The sequence below is a fragment of the Periplaneta americana genome, chromosome 4, assembly GCF_040183065.1.
Source record: "Periplaneta americana isolate PAMFEO1 chromosome 4, P.americana_PAMFEO1_priV1, whole genome shotgun sequence".
NCBI classification, from domain to species: Eukaryota; Metazoa; Arthropoda; class Insecta; order Blattodea; family Blattidae; genus Periplaneta; species Periplaneta americana.
The window spans coordinates 119,874,381-119,892,719 of NC_091120.1; the positions used below are offsets into that span (position 1 = coordinate 119,874,381).

The 18,339-nt window shown below is 38.6% G+C and overlaps 1 protein-coding gene across 1 annotated transcript in view; it reads right to left on the reverse strand.

Annotated features, from left to right (window-relative positions):
• LOC138698153 (alpha-tocopherol transfer protein-like) overlaps nucleotides 1-18,339 on the reverse strand; it is a 219,993-nt gene that overhangs the window by 191,018 nt on the left and 10,636 nt on the right. Inside the window, exon 2 of the mRNA XM_069823895.1 lies at nucleotides 16,710-16,866. Within this exon, the coding sequence (XP_069679996.1) occupies nucleotides 16,710-16,866 (157 nt within the window). The remainder of the gene's footprint in view (nucleotides 1-16,709; nucleotides 16,867-18,339) is intronic.

Here is an 18,339-nt window from a genome sequence, read left to right on the forward strand (position 1 = left end):
ACGATATCGTGATTTAAAAGTAAATTATTCAAACACGTGACCAGTGCTAAGTCACATAACTCCCAGCATCATACTTAATTTTCCCGTACCTTATTTTTTCTTATCACGATTGTTTTATGTACTTTTATCATTGAAATTATAAATCTTCATTTTAATCCTACATATTGTTAGTACATAATTCTATTCACTATTTCTGAAAATATGTTTTCTTTCTTCCTCATTCATGTTTAATTCTCCCTTGTATGTATGTGTGTCTACGTAATATTCCTCCGTGATGCATAGTTATAATTTATGTCTGAACCTGTAATTTTTATAATTTGTGATACGAGGCATATCCAGAAAGTAAGTTTCCCTATAAAAAAAGAACACACACTTTCAGGAAAACATTTATTGGCAACAGGTACAGCAATGTTTCAGCTATTTTTCAACATAGCCACCATCAGAATTGAGACACTTGTCGTATCGTGGGATCAACTTTTGTATCCCTCTGTCGTAGAACTCTGCCGCCTGTGAATGGAACCAACGTGTGACAGACGTCTTCAACTCTTCGTCGTTGCCAAAACGCTCACCGGAGGACAGGAATTTCTTGAGGTGCAAGAAAACGTGAAAATCGCTGGGAGCAAGATCATGACTGTAGGGTGGATGATGAAACAACTCCCAGCCAAATTCCGTCAAAACAGCTGCTGTGCGCCGAGCCGTATGTGGACGAGCATTGTCATAGAGGAGCACAACACCTGCAGTAAGCATTCCACTCCTCTTGTTTTGAATGGCACGTCGCAATTTTAGCAGTGTTTCACAGTAACGGTCAGCGTTCACTGTTTCACCTCTTGGAAGGAAGTCAATGAGCAGAATGCCCTTCCTGTCCCAGAACACCGTGCACATCACTTTCCATACCGACAGCGTCTGTTTGAATTTCGTCCTGACCGGAGATCCACTATGCCGCCAATGCATTGACTGCTGCTTGGTTTCCGGGGTTAAGTGCGAAATCCAAGTCTCATCGCCCGTGACGATTCTGTCGAGGAACTGGTCGCCGTCATCGTGATACCGTTGCAGAAATGTCAGTTCTGCTCCTAAACGTTGCATTTTGTGTTCGGGTGTCAGGTTTTTCGGCACCCACCTGGCACACACTTTTTTGAACAGCAGGTGCTTAGTGACAATCTCATGCAACAAGGATCGCGATATCTGCGGAAAATGGCTGCTCAGATTCGTAATCGTGAAGCGACGGTTCTCCATGATGCACTGCCGCACCAGCTCAACACGATCATCAATTATGAGGGACGGTCGCCCACTGCGCTCTTCATCATGGACACTTTGACGACCTTCGGAAAACTGCCTACACCAGCGACGCACCATCTGCTTACTCGTGATGTTCGGCCCATAGACCTGACAGAGCTGCCGATGAATTTCAATTGGCGCAATGCTTTGTGCATTAAAGAACTTTATCACCGACCGAACCTCGCAGGCGGCGGAAGAAGGAATAAGAGCTTCAATTTCGGACCACTGCTGCCACGCTACTGGCACCAGGCGGGACCTGTCCGGCTGGTATATGATTGATACGTCATAAGTCTGTTATGCATGCGCAATTGACACGGCTAATTACTTTTACTTTCAAGGGGAAAAAATCGGGAAACTTACTTTCTGGATGCGCCTCGTATCTGTTAACTTACCACTTGCATATTCAGAGAATGTAACTTAAGTCTTACATTATTTTGTAATTATTATTTAGTATGTTTGCATTACTTTAGTCAAATTTTGATTGTATAAGTACATCAATGTTTGAATGTTCTTTAAATACACTGGTTAACAACCATTTTGTATCAGGTGTATGATACATTAATTCCTATCAATTTTTGGTTGTAGAATCCAAAACGGCCTTCGGAATTGCTGTATCACGTAAGGGTCTTGAGATATTTTATATGGACTTTAAAAATATTTTTACGTTGTTTCTGTTGTCACTTTTTCAGAGGTAGTGTATAATAAATAAGGACTATGTTGGGTAAACTCTTTATTTGGATGTATGTACGGTGGAAGAAGGTAGGCTATATTTATTGGGTAACAAATCATAAAATTGTTGAAATATTGTACTTTTAATGCAAAGCTCACAAATCATGACTTAACCCCAAGGTCCTCTTTAAAAACCATTGTTTACGGATTTCTGGGTAAAAGAGACGATAATTCTATAGTGACTGCTCTGCTAGATAACTAAAGTCACATTTACACTCACACCTTGACTTTTTCCCTGAAAACTGAGGTGCTTGTATTGACGAACAGGGTGAACACCCCACTATGGAGAGTCGTTACCAAGGTTACTAGAACCACTCATTGATGGGTGATCATTGTTGGTATCTTTTTAGAGAGACGAATAAGACACCATACAAAAGAAAAACCATCGTCATACCATTTTGCCGAAAGAAATTAATTTTAAACATTGTAACATTTGGATTACTGTGAATGAATTTAGTGACTTTGTTGGTTTATAATAATTTTTTTAAATGTTATTGAGAAATCTTTAGTGGGTTCTGAGTGTTACATTATGTTTATATTTCAAATAAGCCATGTCTGGCAATATCGTATTACTGTCTTTATGTTAGTGATGTATATCTAGGAAATGTGACGTGATAGAAAGAATTAAGACTTTTTAATAGTATTAAGTTTTTTTACTTGTTTCATATTCTAGCTGTAAGCAATGTATGAATACCATGAAATGTTAATAAATACAATACAATACAATAAAATCCCCAGTAGATATACGAAAAAATTTCAATTTGTTGACTTGTGATATTAGTCTCCAATTATCAACTTGTATTATTGCAAATTGTACCAGCTTAATTTGTTTCTGGCTAAGTGGAAGAGAAGATCTAATAGCTTTAACTTCGTCAGGTTAAATAATAATAATAATAATAATAATAATAATAATAATAATAATAATAATAATAATAATAATAACTATTATGTTGGGTCATTCATATTGTTCAAAGACTGGGTTGCAAAGAGTAGGAGTTTCCTTCTCTCTAACAAGGTACTTTCGCGAAGTGCCTGACTGATAATTGTATAAAGTCAAATACGATGGAAAGTTCAACTGTAATCGATGTATATGATATCAATTAAAGCTGCCCATTGTGATAATTATACAATGTTTATGAGCCTAGATAGATATTGGTATAATAATGAATACGAAAGGAAAGTTAGCTATAAATAATGATTACACAGGCCAAAAAAAAAAAAAAAAAAAAAAAAAAAAAAAAAAAAAAAAAAAAAAAAACTTTTTTCTTAGTGCTTTGGTTTTTAGACCTATTCTTCGGGTTATTTGATGCGCTGATTCAGAGAATGACATTGACTAGGCCGTATCAGCTCTAGTTTCTTAGATATTGTTGAATTTGTATAATTATATAGTATATATAATAATTCTCTTTTGTTACAAAATTATCTATAATAACGTCTAGGTGGTTTTCAAGGAACCAAGAAATTATTTTGATGGGTTATTTTTTATTACTCATATCACAGAAATGAATTGAAATAATCATATCCTGATCTATGAGCAATGAGATCTGTACCGTACTCGCATCTTCTACTATTCCACCCTTCCATGAGTTAGCACAGCCTTCAGAGAATGGATCTTATATGTCTGATACAGAACAAGGTGAAGAGAGTGGCGACAGCTACAGTAATTTTCAAACAGCTTCACATATGAACGCTTTGACCAGAACGAGTTGAGTGACCTGGTTAGGGACTAAATCTTTCTAAGTAGTCTTCTGAATTGATGGCCTCCAGACTGAAGGAAAAGAATGTACTTCAGCCTGGAATGAAAATTATATTTTTTCGAAGGATAGAAAAAAGATTTGCTGCCTTTTTTCCTTTTTACTGAAGACAAAATCATAGTATCCTATAGCGACTTCGGAAGTCTTCTGAAGAAAATTGGTGTATCAGAATATACTCCAAGTGAATGGCTCCTTTTAATCAACAGTTCAAAACGTAGTTTGAAATGTGTTCTTTTAAACAATTGCAACAAATACACCTCCATTCCAATCGGTCACTCCACCACGATGAAAAAAGAGTACAACGCCTTCTCTTTAGTTTTGGAAAAGATAAATTACCACGAGCATCGTGCAGATTTGAAGATTGTTCATTTTCTTCTTAGTCAACAAACTGGTTAGTTAGAATATCCTTACACTGGGATAGTAGGGCCAAAACATGTGAATTGGATAAAAAAGGATTGGCCTCCAAGGGAAGATATTGTGGTTGGAGAGTATATTGTTATAAATTTACCTTTAATAGCGCGAGACAGAATCATTCTGTCACCATTACACATAAAATATAAATTAAAGACTATGAATAAAAATGGTTCGTGTTTTGAATACATAGGGCATAAATTGCCTGCACTTACCACGGAAAATTAAAGCACAAATTTTCGATGGTCCACGATCAGGCAGCTCATAAATGACAAACATTTCATATACTAAATAATTAATGAAATCTAATCTTGTACCTGATCTTCATTTGTTCTTATTCTGAAAACTTCCTTGGCAACAAGAAAGCAGGCAACTAAACTTAAGAAGTAAAGGATATGCTCTTTCATTTTAACAGGCTTGGATGTAAATTAAGCATTAAAGTCCATATTCTGCACATTCACTTAGATCGTTTTCCAGAGAACCTTGGTGACTTAAATGAAGAACCAGTTGAAAGATTTCACCAATACATAAAACAATAGAAAGTAGATACCAAGGAAGACGGGATGCACACATGATGGCAGATTACTGTTGGAACATTATGCGGGATTATGCCAGTAGATTCCACTCTCGGAAGCCTTACTACAAAAGGAGCCTCTTCTGTGTCGAATGACTGGAATGTTTGTATCATAAACTCGTGCTTTTCGTTTCAAATCAATAAATTTAGTGTATTTCATATTTATTATAATTTTTAATATATTTATTTCATATTACAAAGAGATTAATTAAAACAGTGCCTAAAATATCTTGAATTTTGACGAGCAAAAGAATGAATAGAGGTATATGACATTTATACTGTATCTCAAGAACTAGAGCTGATAGGGAAAAACTGGTGCCATGTTTAGAATCAGCGAGTCGAATATACTCAGGAACAGGTCTAACATTGAAGGCACCAAAATATGTGTTGGCCAGTGTTGTTCTACTAATTTTAGCTCTCCTTACATTCATTTAAACAAGCTTGGGGGTGTTAATGTAGAAATCCGTTAAGCACAATTGTAAACGACAATAAGCACATTGGATGAATGATGCATTTCTGCAGTTGGGAGTTGAGCAACTCGAAACTTCAGTGTCCCAGATGACATTGGCATGAACTGCAAAGGCATCACATTCGACTGGAAAAGTAGCTTTCTTCCAGGCGTGTTTAATCATGTTAGTAAATATGGGGGCACTGAAGTAATTATGGAGTTAGTTAGTTAGTGGGGTTTAAAAAGGGCGCGTCAGCTACTATGGCTATTTGCGCCCTTATCTAAAATCCTTCACAAAACAGGACCACAATACAATAATCAGAATGCTTTAAAAAACGAGAAAGCGTTGTCACGGTTAAAACAAGGTTTACAAATGCAGTGTCAACAAGGTGATGCATAAAAATCATAAAAGTGAGCAATTCTCAGACCCTAACTAGATTTAAAAACAAATTATAAAATAATAAAACAAATTCCACCAGAAACAAATTATCTGGCGCATTTATAAAATACTCGGATATAAAGATCCGAATTGTCAAGTGTGTTAAAACATATATAAAACAACGAATGTCCATATCCGGAGGATAAGTAAAACGGGTCAATAAAAAACTAAATCATCCTGTCAAATCCTGTAATCAATAAAAATCTCAGAACTGCATTTGTACAATTAAAATCATTTCCAAGAGCGTCACGTAGAGTCAGCCGAATTCCATATTGTCGACGGACACGGTCATATTTTCTACACTGTAATAAAAAATGTTCCACCGTAAGTGGAACATGACATATATCACATTCTGGCTGAGGCTCTCCAAGTAGGAGATGGCCATATATCAGATGACAGTGGCCAATCCTCAACAAGGTGAGTAAAATTTCTTCGTGTCGTGACGCTCTTGTGGACGAATCCCAAACATGAACAGTATTCTTTATTCTTCGTAATTTATTTCCCTCTTGTGCAACTCATTCTCCTTCTCATTGCCACCATAACGTATGTTTCAGGTAATTTAGAGTATCTTGCCACCTCTCACGCCAATACACCTCAGACCCATTCATAGCACCGTACCTTGCTGCAGCATCCGCTGCCTCGTTACCAGGAATGCCAACTTGACCCGGAGTCCACACTACTCCAATCTCATAATCAGAGGTTAGGAGAGTGTGGAAAATTTCCTGGGTTCTCAACATAAGCGGATCATCAGAATTAAAACGCTTCAGGGACTGAATGGCGCTTAAAGAGTCGGAGCAGATAAGGAATCTGCCCCGGGTTTGTCTAATTAAAAACAATAAAGCTCTGTAAAAAATATATAGTTCTGGGGTAAAGACACTAGTGTACTGGGTCAGTTTATATTTAAATATCTGTCCATTTGGAACAAAGGAACAGCCAACACAATCATTTACTCGAGATCCGTCAGTAAAAACTAATGAATAATTTGGAAACTGTGATAAAAGTTCACTAAAACGCTGGTGTAAAATTCTTAAAACTTCGGCTCACACTTATATCAAACATGGGACGTCGCATAATCCACGGTGGAGTGGTCGTATATGTCAGTGTGCGAATTGTTGTCAGGTGAATGTCGAGCTCAGAGAGCGGTTCACGAAACCGCACACTTGCTGGACGTAGTCTTCGTGGATTTTCACTGTATCGGTCGTAAAGAGACAGATGGTAAAAGTAGTCGTAAGAATTGTACTCGGGTTGTGAGCGGAGCTTAACCGCATATGAGCACAACAAGACATTACGTCGCCGATACAGTGATTGTTCTCCCGCTTCGCAATAGGCTCTCTATCCGACTCGTTCGGAAGGCCCCTGTAGCGAGTCGTATCCCATGATGGTGGAGATTGTCTAAGAGACGTAACTTCGATTTATTTGCTGAGCCGTAAATAAAAGAGCCATAATCCAGCTTTGACTGGATTAGAGCACGATAAAATCGTAAAAGCACTATGCGTTCTGCACCCCAGCGAACCCCTGACGAAAGTCGTAAAATATTTAACGACTTTTCTCAATGCCTTCTCAAGTCACGTATATGCTCCTACCGCGTTAATTTATAATCAAAGATAAGGCCCAGAAGTCTCATAGTGTCTGTATATTGCAACTCCATTCCATTAAGACGCAGTTCAGGATGTGGATGCAGTCCACGTTGGTTGTAAAAGTGGACACACTGCGTTTTTAGAGTGAAGAATTTTAACCCATTGCGGACAGCCCATTCTGATAGTAAGTTGATGACCAGTTGCAACTGTCGACCGATGGATGGAAGATATCGAAATCTGTAATATAAACTGAAGTCATCAACGTACAACAGAGAAAATACTCCATTACCCACACAGTGGGAAATTCCATTTATCGCAATGCAGAAAAGAAGAACGCTTAATACAGATCCCTGCGGAATGCCGTTTTCTTGGAGATGTTCGGTAGAAAGTGTGGTGCCTACTAGAACTCGGAAATACCGCTCTGCCATAAACGTCGCAATAAACGTTGGTAGACTGCCACGAAGTCCCCACTCATGCAGAGTTTGCAGAATGCCATACCGCCATGTGGTATCGTAAGTCTTTTCTAGATCAGAGAAGACCGCCACAAGATGCTCCTTCTTAAGGAAAGCATCTCTAATGGCGGTCTCAAGCCGAACAAGATGGTCTGCGGCAGATATGTGCTTACGAAAACCATATTGGATATTAGATAATCGGTTTTCCGATTCGAGTACCCACATCACATAACCTTACATAGGTAGCTGGTGAGATAAATTGGCCTATAGGATCTTTTCTCGGTTTCTGGACTGGGATTACAATGGTGGAACGCAAGAAGATGGAAATACACCCCCCAGTCCAGATTCTGTTGTATATTGACAGAAGAAAGAATTTTCCAGCTAGCGGAAGATGGCGAAGCATGGATATTGTCAGGGCCAGGAGAGGTGTCAGAGGATGTGTCTAGTGACACCGCCAGCTCCTCGGATGTGAACGGTGCATTGTAGTCTTCGGTGTTATCAGATTTAAAATTTAGGTTTCGTTTTTCTGCAGGATCTTTGATTTTCAGAAAATCCGGGTATTAATTCCTTCAGCTGCTTATATGTGCAAAAGTGGTAGCAAATACCCTATTTTTTTTTAGCAATTTCTATGGGCCTGGTGGTCGTTACGCTATTGTTTAGAAGGCCCGGAATTACAGAATACGTTTTCCCTTTATCCAACGGACTTTGTCCCATACAATGTTAGCGGGGACGTTCTTTTTCAGCGCTTTGACGTAGTTTGTCCAGGACGTCTTCTTAGCGTCGCATACAGTGCGACGAGCTTTGGCTCGAAGACGTTTAAACTGGACAAAATTTTCTTGGGTCGCACGGCGCTCAAATTGGCGTAAGGCACGCTTGCGGTATCGGATTGCTTCTCTGCAGGAATCCGTCCACCAGGGGACAGAGAAGCATTTTGGCCTGCAGGACGACCGGGGATAGATATTTTCGCTGACTTTATAATCACATTTGAGAAATGGTCTACTACGGAGTCAACACTTTCATGTCCGTTTTCATCGAATGATATGGACTCCGAAAATTTGACCCAGTCCGCCTTTTTAATAACCCAGTTTGGAGAGCGAGATTCCGGAGGACGTAAAGTGGACATACGCATTCGGATGGAGTATTGGTCACTACCATGTAGGTCGTGAATCACGGACCATTCGAAATGCGTGGACAAAACTGGGCCACAAATGGAGATATCTATCATGGAGTATGTACCGTAAGCCAAGGAGAGGTATGTTGCTTCACCTGAATTCAGGGTAACGAGATTTAGACGGGTACACACCTCTGCTATTTTATTTCCTCTGTCATCATCGGAATTTGGGCCCCATGAGTGGTGGGATGCATTGAAATCCCCCACTACCAGATATGGAGCAGTTACCTGCGAGAGAATATGTTCAAATTCACGCACTGTGAAAGGTGTGTCTGGGGCATATAAGCAGATACTATTGAAAACTGTATGGTAGGTAAAGTTACTCTAGCGGCTATGCATTGATGTGAACTGTTAATATTGATAACAGAGGAAAATATACTTTGGCGGAGTAGGAGGGCACAACCTCCCTTGGCACGAGTACCGGCAAGGTGGTCGTACAGTTGAACGTAGTAGCCCGAGATACTCAGGGAGTTTTCAGGCCGGAGGTGTGCCTCCTGGAAACATAAAATAGCAAGGTTATCATGATAGATCAATTGTTGTAATTCCGTATATCTGCTGCGTATACCGTCTACATTCCAATGCACAATATCAGTCATCTCAAGTAGCTAAATCATGCTGATGGCTTCACAGGGGATCTTCTCTTCTTATCCTTTCTATGATTTGGTGCCTTTGATTGCGACTGCTTAGCCTTCGACCGTGGTGGCTCACTCGTAAATCGTCGCACACCTGATCGTGATCTTGATCGAGGACGGGATCGAGAACGTGATCTCGACCCGTCACTCGAACAAGGATTGCGATGTCACGGCTATGTACCAGGCTTGAATCTTTGTCTGTCGGCACGGTAGTGATCTTTTTTGGAACGTAAGGCCTGATATCAAGGCCACACGTGTCGTCTGACTCAGCAGTCAGAGTGGTAACGTCCACATACGTCTGGGTAACGATCTCAATTCGGTTCCCAGGTATATTTGCAAGAGGTGCCGAAGCGTCAATTCCCTCTGTTGCATTTTTAAATACTGAGGCATAGGACTTTTCCGTCGTCTTTTTCTGTTGGTCAGAAATTCGCTTACGGCCTCGAAAAACTTAATATTTTCTCGAACTCGGAACTCTTGAAATCCTTCTCTACCATATACTTAGGGCAATTTTTAGAATTAGCGGCATGGTCACCAGAAGAATTCACACAGTGCTCGTCGCCGGCACATGGGGAATCCCTATGGTCAGCACCGCCGTACTTTGCACATATGATGTTGTTAGTGCAACGTTTTGCGTATGTCCGAACCGTTGGTACCTAAAGCACCGCATTGGGTTAGGCACAAACGCACGTACTGGAACACGCTCGCACCCGACAAGGATGTATTCTGGTAGGGCAGGTTTTTCGAAGGTCAAAAAGACAGTGCTCAGGGGAATAGTCCATCCGTCCCGATTACGTAATAAACTTTAAGCCTTGGACATGGACTGCTCCGCCAGTTCTAGTTGGATCTATTCATCAAACATATCGTCCAGAGAATCCGTGTATACTACTCCCCGCGTGGTGTTCAGCGAGGAGTGCCGTTCGACTTTAATAGGGTAAGACCCTAGCAACTTCGCTTTCAACAGCGTCTCACTCTGTTTTGAGATATAGTCCTGATAAGGAGACTACCGTTGCGTATTAGAGTTGCATTTTTGACCTTCCCAATGAGTCCGTCGAGTGCGCGTCTCACGTAAAATGGACTGATGTTCTTAATAGTCTTTTCTGTTCCGTCCAAGGTGATACTAATACACTTTGGAGGCGGCACTTTAACTGTTACTTTCTCAGGGTCCAGACCCATTTCATTGTTCGTCATATGACCACCAGTCGCATCGTCTTTTCCTAACTTTGGTTTCTTATGTTGTTTCTCTAATGGAAGGGAAGAGGAGCGCGAGGACATTTTAACTGCCCCCCTACGGAACCGTCGGCGTCAGCCTGCCACCATGGGGTGCGTAAGAGAAAGACACCTAAACATTCTTCTAGGTTTGTGCCGGCTATGAGGACCCCCTCTCAGCCCGATCCCAAGCAACCCACCTCACGCAAGTGACCCTTCAAAATGGAGATTACACACCTAATGGTAAGTCTTACACCAGAGGCGTGTCGCAGTTTTATGCCCCTACCACGGGAATAACCGCCCGTGGCTCCCCACTCTACACTGAACAGAACCGCCGGACTACTCGGCTAACTCCGAACTCGCCCACCAAAGCCGGAGAATCCGAGACTGCACAGCTTCAGGGGACTTGTGGTTGATTATACTGCGACATCCATAAGTTAGCGGTGACATTTTGGAGCGATATATCCGCTCTGGCGAGCAGAGTCGGTCACCGGGACGTCTAAATCGCCTCGGTCCCCCATTGGGGCTCTACGTGAGTTTACTTGACCTTTGGTCCGGGCTCGGCACCTAAACTTGCATATAGGGCCAGAATAAAGGGTCCACTATTGATTCGTTGCTGGGCGCCTTGTCGTGCCACACAATTTGGAAGTCGCGCTCGAAACCATGGGACAGGACCACGGAGATAGCAAAGATCCCTGCTGGTGAGACGGGAGTTATAAGACTAAGAACCTTAACTTAAGAATGAATATAAATATCTAGAGGAGGAAGAAGTATGTGCCCCACCAGGCATTCGTAACACATCCCGTCATGTAGGCGGACGTGGCAAAAAACTAACAGCAGGGATGAAAAGGTGAAAATGGCTGTGATGATGTGGTGGGCGTTCCGCATGCAATGGTGGCCGGCAGAAAGAAATATAGTGATGAAAAAGACGAGAGAATGAAAAGAGCTGGGTGGTAAGTCGAAAAATGGGCGAAAGAGAGAGCACGAGAGCCACCATTGCACCCCTCGGTCACCAACTTGGGTGACCCATCTCGACCGGCTAATTATGGATAAATGCATGCAAGTTGATGAGAGAGTTACGGCTCTGGAGGTCAATATCAATGTTGTCAAATGAAACTCTCTCATAATAACGTTTCAGAGATAGTGGTGTCTTCCAGTTTCTTGATCAAACTGAAAATAGTATTTGATTTCAAATCCGGATCAATCTGGGTTTGGAATTTCAAAACAGTTCACAAGATTGTTAATCGCAAAGTTACGCACTTTGTAACTTGCAAACATTATCCATCACAAGAGAGATTGAGATTTCTCCAATTGTATTGCATTTGTTGTTCGTAATTCCGAATAAACCATTCCACCAGGTGTAACTTACCTTGTTCAACCGTTGGATGTAATACTTTTTTGTCAATGGAAGAAGTTCGCCAAATGTTTTTGTGAGACAGTTTTACTCGACAACATTGATATTGACCTCCAGAGCCGTAATGCTATCAACTTGCATGCACTTATCCATATTCAGTTCAGTGCCACCATATTCACTAACATGATTGAGCATGCCTGGAAGAAAGCTACTTTTCCAGTTAAATGTGTTGTCTTTGAAGCTCCTCCCAATGTTATCTGAGACCATGAAGTTTCGAGTTGCTCTACTGGAGAAATGCATCATTCACCTAATGTGCTTACTGTCGTATACATTGTGCTTAACAGATTGTATTGTATTGTATTGTATTTATTAACATTCCATGGTATTCATACATTGTTTTACAGCTAGAATATGGAACAAGTTAAAAAAATTAATACTATTATAAAGTCTTAATTTATAGTCACAGTCTTGATGAAATATACATACAGACGGGATTTACAATATAGTCTACTATTACAACACATAGTTTTAGTATCAATTTCATGAAGTGTTATTGAATGTCATGAATTCACTTACAGAATAGAAGGCGTGAGAAATTAGGTACTTCTTTAATTTGGCCCTAAATAATCTTATGTTTTGAGTTTCATTTTTTATATCGATAGGGAGGCACTCCTTTTTGATAGCACGATAGGCTTGCCGATGGGGTATGAAAGTCATTTTTTGACGTGTATTTATGCTATGAACTGTTGAATTAGTTACAAAGTTTTCACGATTACATACGAGGAAGACTATTAATGAAAAGATATACTGACAAGCCATGGGCATTATTTGTAGTTTTTTGAAAATAGTCCTACAAGATTCCCTAGATTTGGCACCTACTATCATTCTAATTACTCTTTTTTGTAATAGAAATATATTGTTACTATCTGTGGAATTTCCCCAGAATATTATTCCAAAACTCATTACCGAGTGGAAGTATTCAAAGTATATTGTTTTTAAGGTATTGATATTTACTATCTTTTGCATAGTTCTAATAACAAAACAAGCTGAATTTAGTTTGGGGGTAATTTCTTTAATATGATTTTTCCAATTTAACACATTATCGATTTTTAAGCCAAGCTACATCAGCACCCACAAACGTGTTTAAGTAAATGTAAGGAGAGCTAAAATTAGTAGAATAATCATTATTTATAGCTAATTTTTCTTTCGTATTCATTGTTACACCAATGTCTGTTTTGGGCTTATAAACACTGTGTAATTACCACTATGGGGAGCTATAATTGGTACCATAAACATTGATTACAGTTGAACTTCCTATCGTATTTGATTTTATACCATTATCAGTCGGGCACTTTGGGAATGTAGCTTGTGAGACCCCACATGCAAACGGTATTGTTTTGCTCTTTCTGTGTACATTGTATAGTCTACAAATGGAATTTCCTTGAAAGAGTCCCACAGTTCGTAGATGTTTTCTGAAATGACGTGCCTTATGCAAGTAAAAGGACCACTCGATTCCCATCCTCTTTTTATTATTTTAAAATTAATTTGAACCTGGAAATTTTATTCAACCATGCTCCCGCCAACTTTCTTGAATTCCGTTTTTATGTAGTTTTATTATTATACGAAGTGCAAAAGTGAAGAAAAAAGTATTGTAATGCTACAGTAAATTTATTTTGGATTTTTGTATGCAGAAAAATAATTCTGTTACATTGCGTGTAGGTCTTTCTCTTCATCCCAGAGGCTTTCCGTTATTCTGTTTGCTGCAGTCTTTAGGTATTATAACCTAACGAATGAACTTCGTATTTATGAGTTTCAGAATGTTTCTTAAAATAATCTTAGTTTAATTGGAACATTCCAATATTATATGAAATTGTTTCAGTTCTTGTCAATCTTTTTACAGAAGAATCACAACAAAATAAAACAGTGAACTACATGTGTTAAAAAGCTTGATATAAACACTAATTGGACACAACGAAAATAACTTGAAATAAAAACAATTTATTCTTAAGTAAGACTGAGACTTGAAAAGAATAAGGATTCATTCATAGTTTTCTGTCCGATCACTTCACACCTATCATTCTCCAGTCTTCCCTATTTTGCGCCTTTCTCTTCTTAGTCTCTACATACCATCTTTGTGTGAATATTATGAACTACAACAAAAGACATAGCAGTCATATGTGTGTGTCTACATATGCTATTAATTTCAAGGGGTTATTATTGAGATAATTCAAACAAAAAATGAAATACAATGTTGCTCGTTTTTGCTTCCATTTCGAGATAAAAATTGTTTCACATGAAACATTACATATCGTGTTTGGGAAAGTTATTGAATTAATTCCCAATAATAATAATAATAATAATAATAATAATAATAATAATAATAATAATAATAATAATAATAATAATAAATTTAGCCCGTACACATCTCCTAAGGGCAAGGGCCTCCTGTTGTCACAGGGAATTGCTCATATCCTAAGGTGAGCGAGTCCTTGGGAGCTTGGTCATATTACTGATATTTCTTCGTTTCACTGATCCTGACTTATCTCTTCAATCATTTCTACTATACTCATCCCCCACACTTCCTCATATCACTTCACACGAATTACACTCACTGTCGTTGACTATCTGTCCTATCTGGTGCTTGCTGATTCATGTTTGGTGCCAGCTGCCTCCATACTTCTCTGTCTCGTGCCACTCTCGACCATTGACTTCCCGCTCTGGTTCTGAAGTAGTCCGCCCATCTGGTTTTTTTGTCGTCCCACGTGCCGTCTTCCTTCTCTCGGGTCCCACATTGTGGTGCGATTCGTCCATTTCTGGTGATGCATGCATGCTACGTGGCCGCCCCATTTCCATTTTAGGTTTTCTGCCCTTTCTACCACATCGCGCATTTTTGTAATTCTTATTATTTCCTCGTTTCTGAGTCTGTCTCTTAGTGAAACATTTAGGATCTTCCTTTCCATTCTCCTTTGACAAACCTGTAGCTGTTTTTTCTGTTTTCCTGTCAAGGACCACGTTTGACAGCCATAGAGTAATGTCGGCATGACACATTTGTCTAGGATTTCAGCTTTCGTACTTGCTTTTTTGCCGTTTGTCCATGAATAGGAATTTGAGCGACCAAAATTTATTCCATGCCAGTCCTATTCTGCGTTAGATTTCATTATCTGTGTTCTTGTTTAGGGAGATGCTTTGCCCGAGGTACACGTACTGCTGCACATACTCAAGTGGTGATTGTTGAATTTGAATAGGGTCTTGTGTTCCATTGGTCATAACATTTGTTTTTGTGGGATTCATTGTGAGTCCTACTGCGCTGCTTACTTTGTACACTTCAATGATCATTTCCTCTAGCATTTTTGCTGATCTTGCTATCAGAGTTATGTCATCTGCAAATCTGAGGTGTGTCAGTTTCCAACCATCTATATTTAGTCCATGTGTGTTTTTCCATTTCAGTTTTCTAAATTGGTGTTCCAGCACGCTTGTAAATAGTTTTGGTGATAGAGGGTCTCCTTGCTTCACACTTCTTTTTATTTGGAACCGTTCACCATCTCTTTCTGTTCTTACTTTTGCTGAGCTGGTTTTGTATATTTTCCCTAGCAATCTTATGTACTTGATGGGGATGCCTTGTTGTTTTAAAGCCTGTAATACACTTCCATGCTCCACGGAGTCAAAGGGTTTGTTATAATCTATGAAGGCGATGTAGATTGGCTGTTGGAACTCCTGTACCTTTTCTGTTAGTTGACACATAGTTTGGAGGTGGTCGATAGTGTAATTCCCAATATGTTCAGTCATTTTATGGGAGCAGTGCATTATGATAATGAAAGACTGAAAAAATGTTAGTTTTGTCCTTTAAATGTGAAGAAATTTGATGCGAACAAAATGTAACATTGTAAAATTTCGTTACAAAACGAAAAGTTACAATTGTTCGGCTAAATTTCTGCACATTTAAAGAACAAAACTAAAATTCTTTCAATCATCTATTATCACAATGCACTCTTCTTTAAATTGACTGTACAATTTGGGAATTAAAACAATGGCTTTCCTAAAATACGATATGAAATAACTAGTATAAAACAATTTTTATCTCAAAAAGAAAGTAAAAACGAGCAAAATATTATTGAACTATTTTGTTTGAAATATCTAAAAAGTAACACTTTGAAATATCTCAAAGAATAGTCCTCTGAAATTAATGACACTTGTTATGGTTCACTCTGTATATAGCTCCAGGAGTTGCCTGCTTTTTTTGCAACGAAACGATTGGGAGCTCAGCCCCAATTCCACTGTAACTACTACCAAATGCTCGGAATCACACCGTTCTTGTACTAAAAGATCGGACATATTTTTTTTAACTTGTGAAAAAAAAAATTAATTTGACCAAAAAGTGGAGCTACCCACTTTTTGCAGGGAGCCCTTCAATTTCTTGGCTATTCTGTTTGAATATAGATAGAAATTTTGACATTATACTTTTAAAATTGAACATTCCTCTATAAAACTGTCTCATTATGCTATCCCAGAACTCCGTAAACTTGATTCGGTTCGAGGCATGAGGTTAGGAGCCACACTGACGTAATCAAATATAATTTTTGTATAAGTGTCTGTCTTTTATTAATAAGAAACTGTATGCCACCTATATAAAACTATTAGAAATATTTTTATATCACCTTGTTCACAAAACATAGTAGCCTATACTTACATAACTGGAAGAACTTTCTTATTTTCTGGATGTTTCAAGTCTCTATTCGTATATAATTCTGGAGAATTATCTATAAATTTATAGTAACATTCAATACAGCTCTTAGTTTTTGCAACATCATAATAGCAGCTGTGAAGGAATAGTATCAACATCTCCTCTGTAACAAAATAAAATATTAATGCAGTTCAACGTATATGTAAATACAGTATATTTAGGATAATGTTACAATTGAAATCACCGGCAACAATTTGTGAGAAATTAACTCTGTAGTTTTCATTTACCAAAAGAATATGAGAAGTTCAGGTCTTACAAGGGTGTGACAATAATTCAGTTTGAGCAATTTATGTTTAAATATTTAAAATGCGTATTATTGCAACTGGATTTACCGTTGTATAGAGCAGCGTTTTTCAACATTTTTCAACATGTGGCACACTAAAGGTGTAATTTAAAATCCCATGGCGCACTCATATAATCTAAACTGTGGTTTCCAACCGGGGTGGGGGACTTTGAGGGTTTTAGGACGGAATGAGGAGTACAATATACAAATACGAATAAAGAGAGAAATGTATATAAAATAAAATATTTTCAATTTTATGTACATTATTTTGAGTAGACATTGGGGGGGGGGGATGATAGTATGAAGAATGATGAATGGACGCATGGGGCAAAAAAAGTTGAGAAGAGGAACAAAATATACATTACTCACAAATAGAAGTCAATCACTTTTTTACATATTTATTTGAATTTTATTGTAGAAAATTAAAGTTTAATTATAGAAAATTGTTACAATACAATATTAGTGTGATAATTATGGTATTAGGTACGTTTTCTTAATTTTATATTAGGAAATATGAAATCATACAATATTATTACATGTTTTGCCAAGGTATTTAATGTAAGATTGTTTTTCATAAAAGCAAATGAAATACGACATTTTTAAGGTTGGTAACATACAATATTCTAACTTTACTGATCTGGCAACCATAGCTGTGCGTCAGTCATCTCTTCTCTGCCACTAACACACCTACACTATATTTACTGAATGTTGATTTATGCCGCGTTTGCTGAAAGTTGGCTCTTGTGGACTCAATTTTTTTGCTACTATTTTCATTTTTATTTTCATAATTTTTCCCTCAAACTTTATTTTCATTTTCTCGCTGAATGCTGGTTGAAATGACTGCCATAGAGGGAGTCAAACCTATGAAGTGCCTGCACTCCTGCCGTCTCTCAACACTACAACATTGCAAGCAGACCCTCCAGCTCTCGCGGATAACATTCTTATCGTGTCACGACACTATAGTCTGGCAAGCGATCTTTCGCGTATGTGTGAATAATTTACATATTTACGGAAATAAGAGATAGCTTGAGGTCGAAAAAACTTTAAACTCTAATTGCCTCACGGAAATCTCGCAGCTGTGTGAGAATGTTCGCAACTTAGTTTCGAATTCAGCCCACATCATAATATCCGGGTTTTTCTTATAAGTTGTAACATCACGCTCGTAGTCAGGTGTCTTAATTATATTGAGAAACAATGTTAATACAGAGTACAGAAGCGCATTTTCCTCTTTGAAACATATTTACTGAGAAGAAGTCGTACGAGTTGCCTTTACACAAGTTTTGGAGACCACGG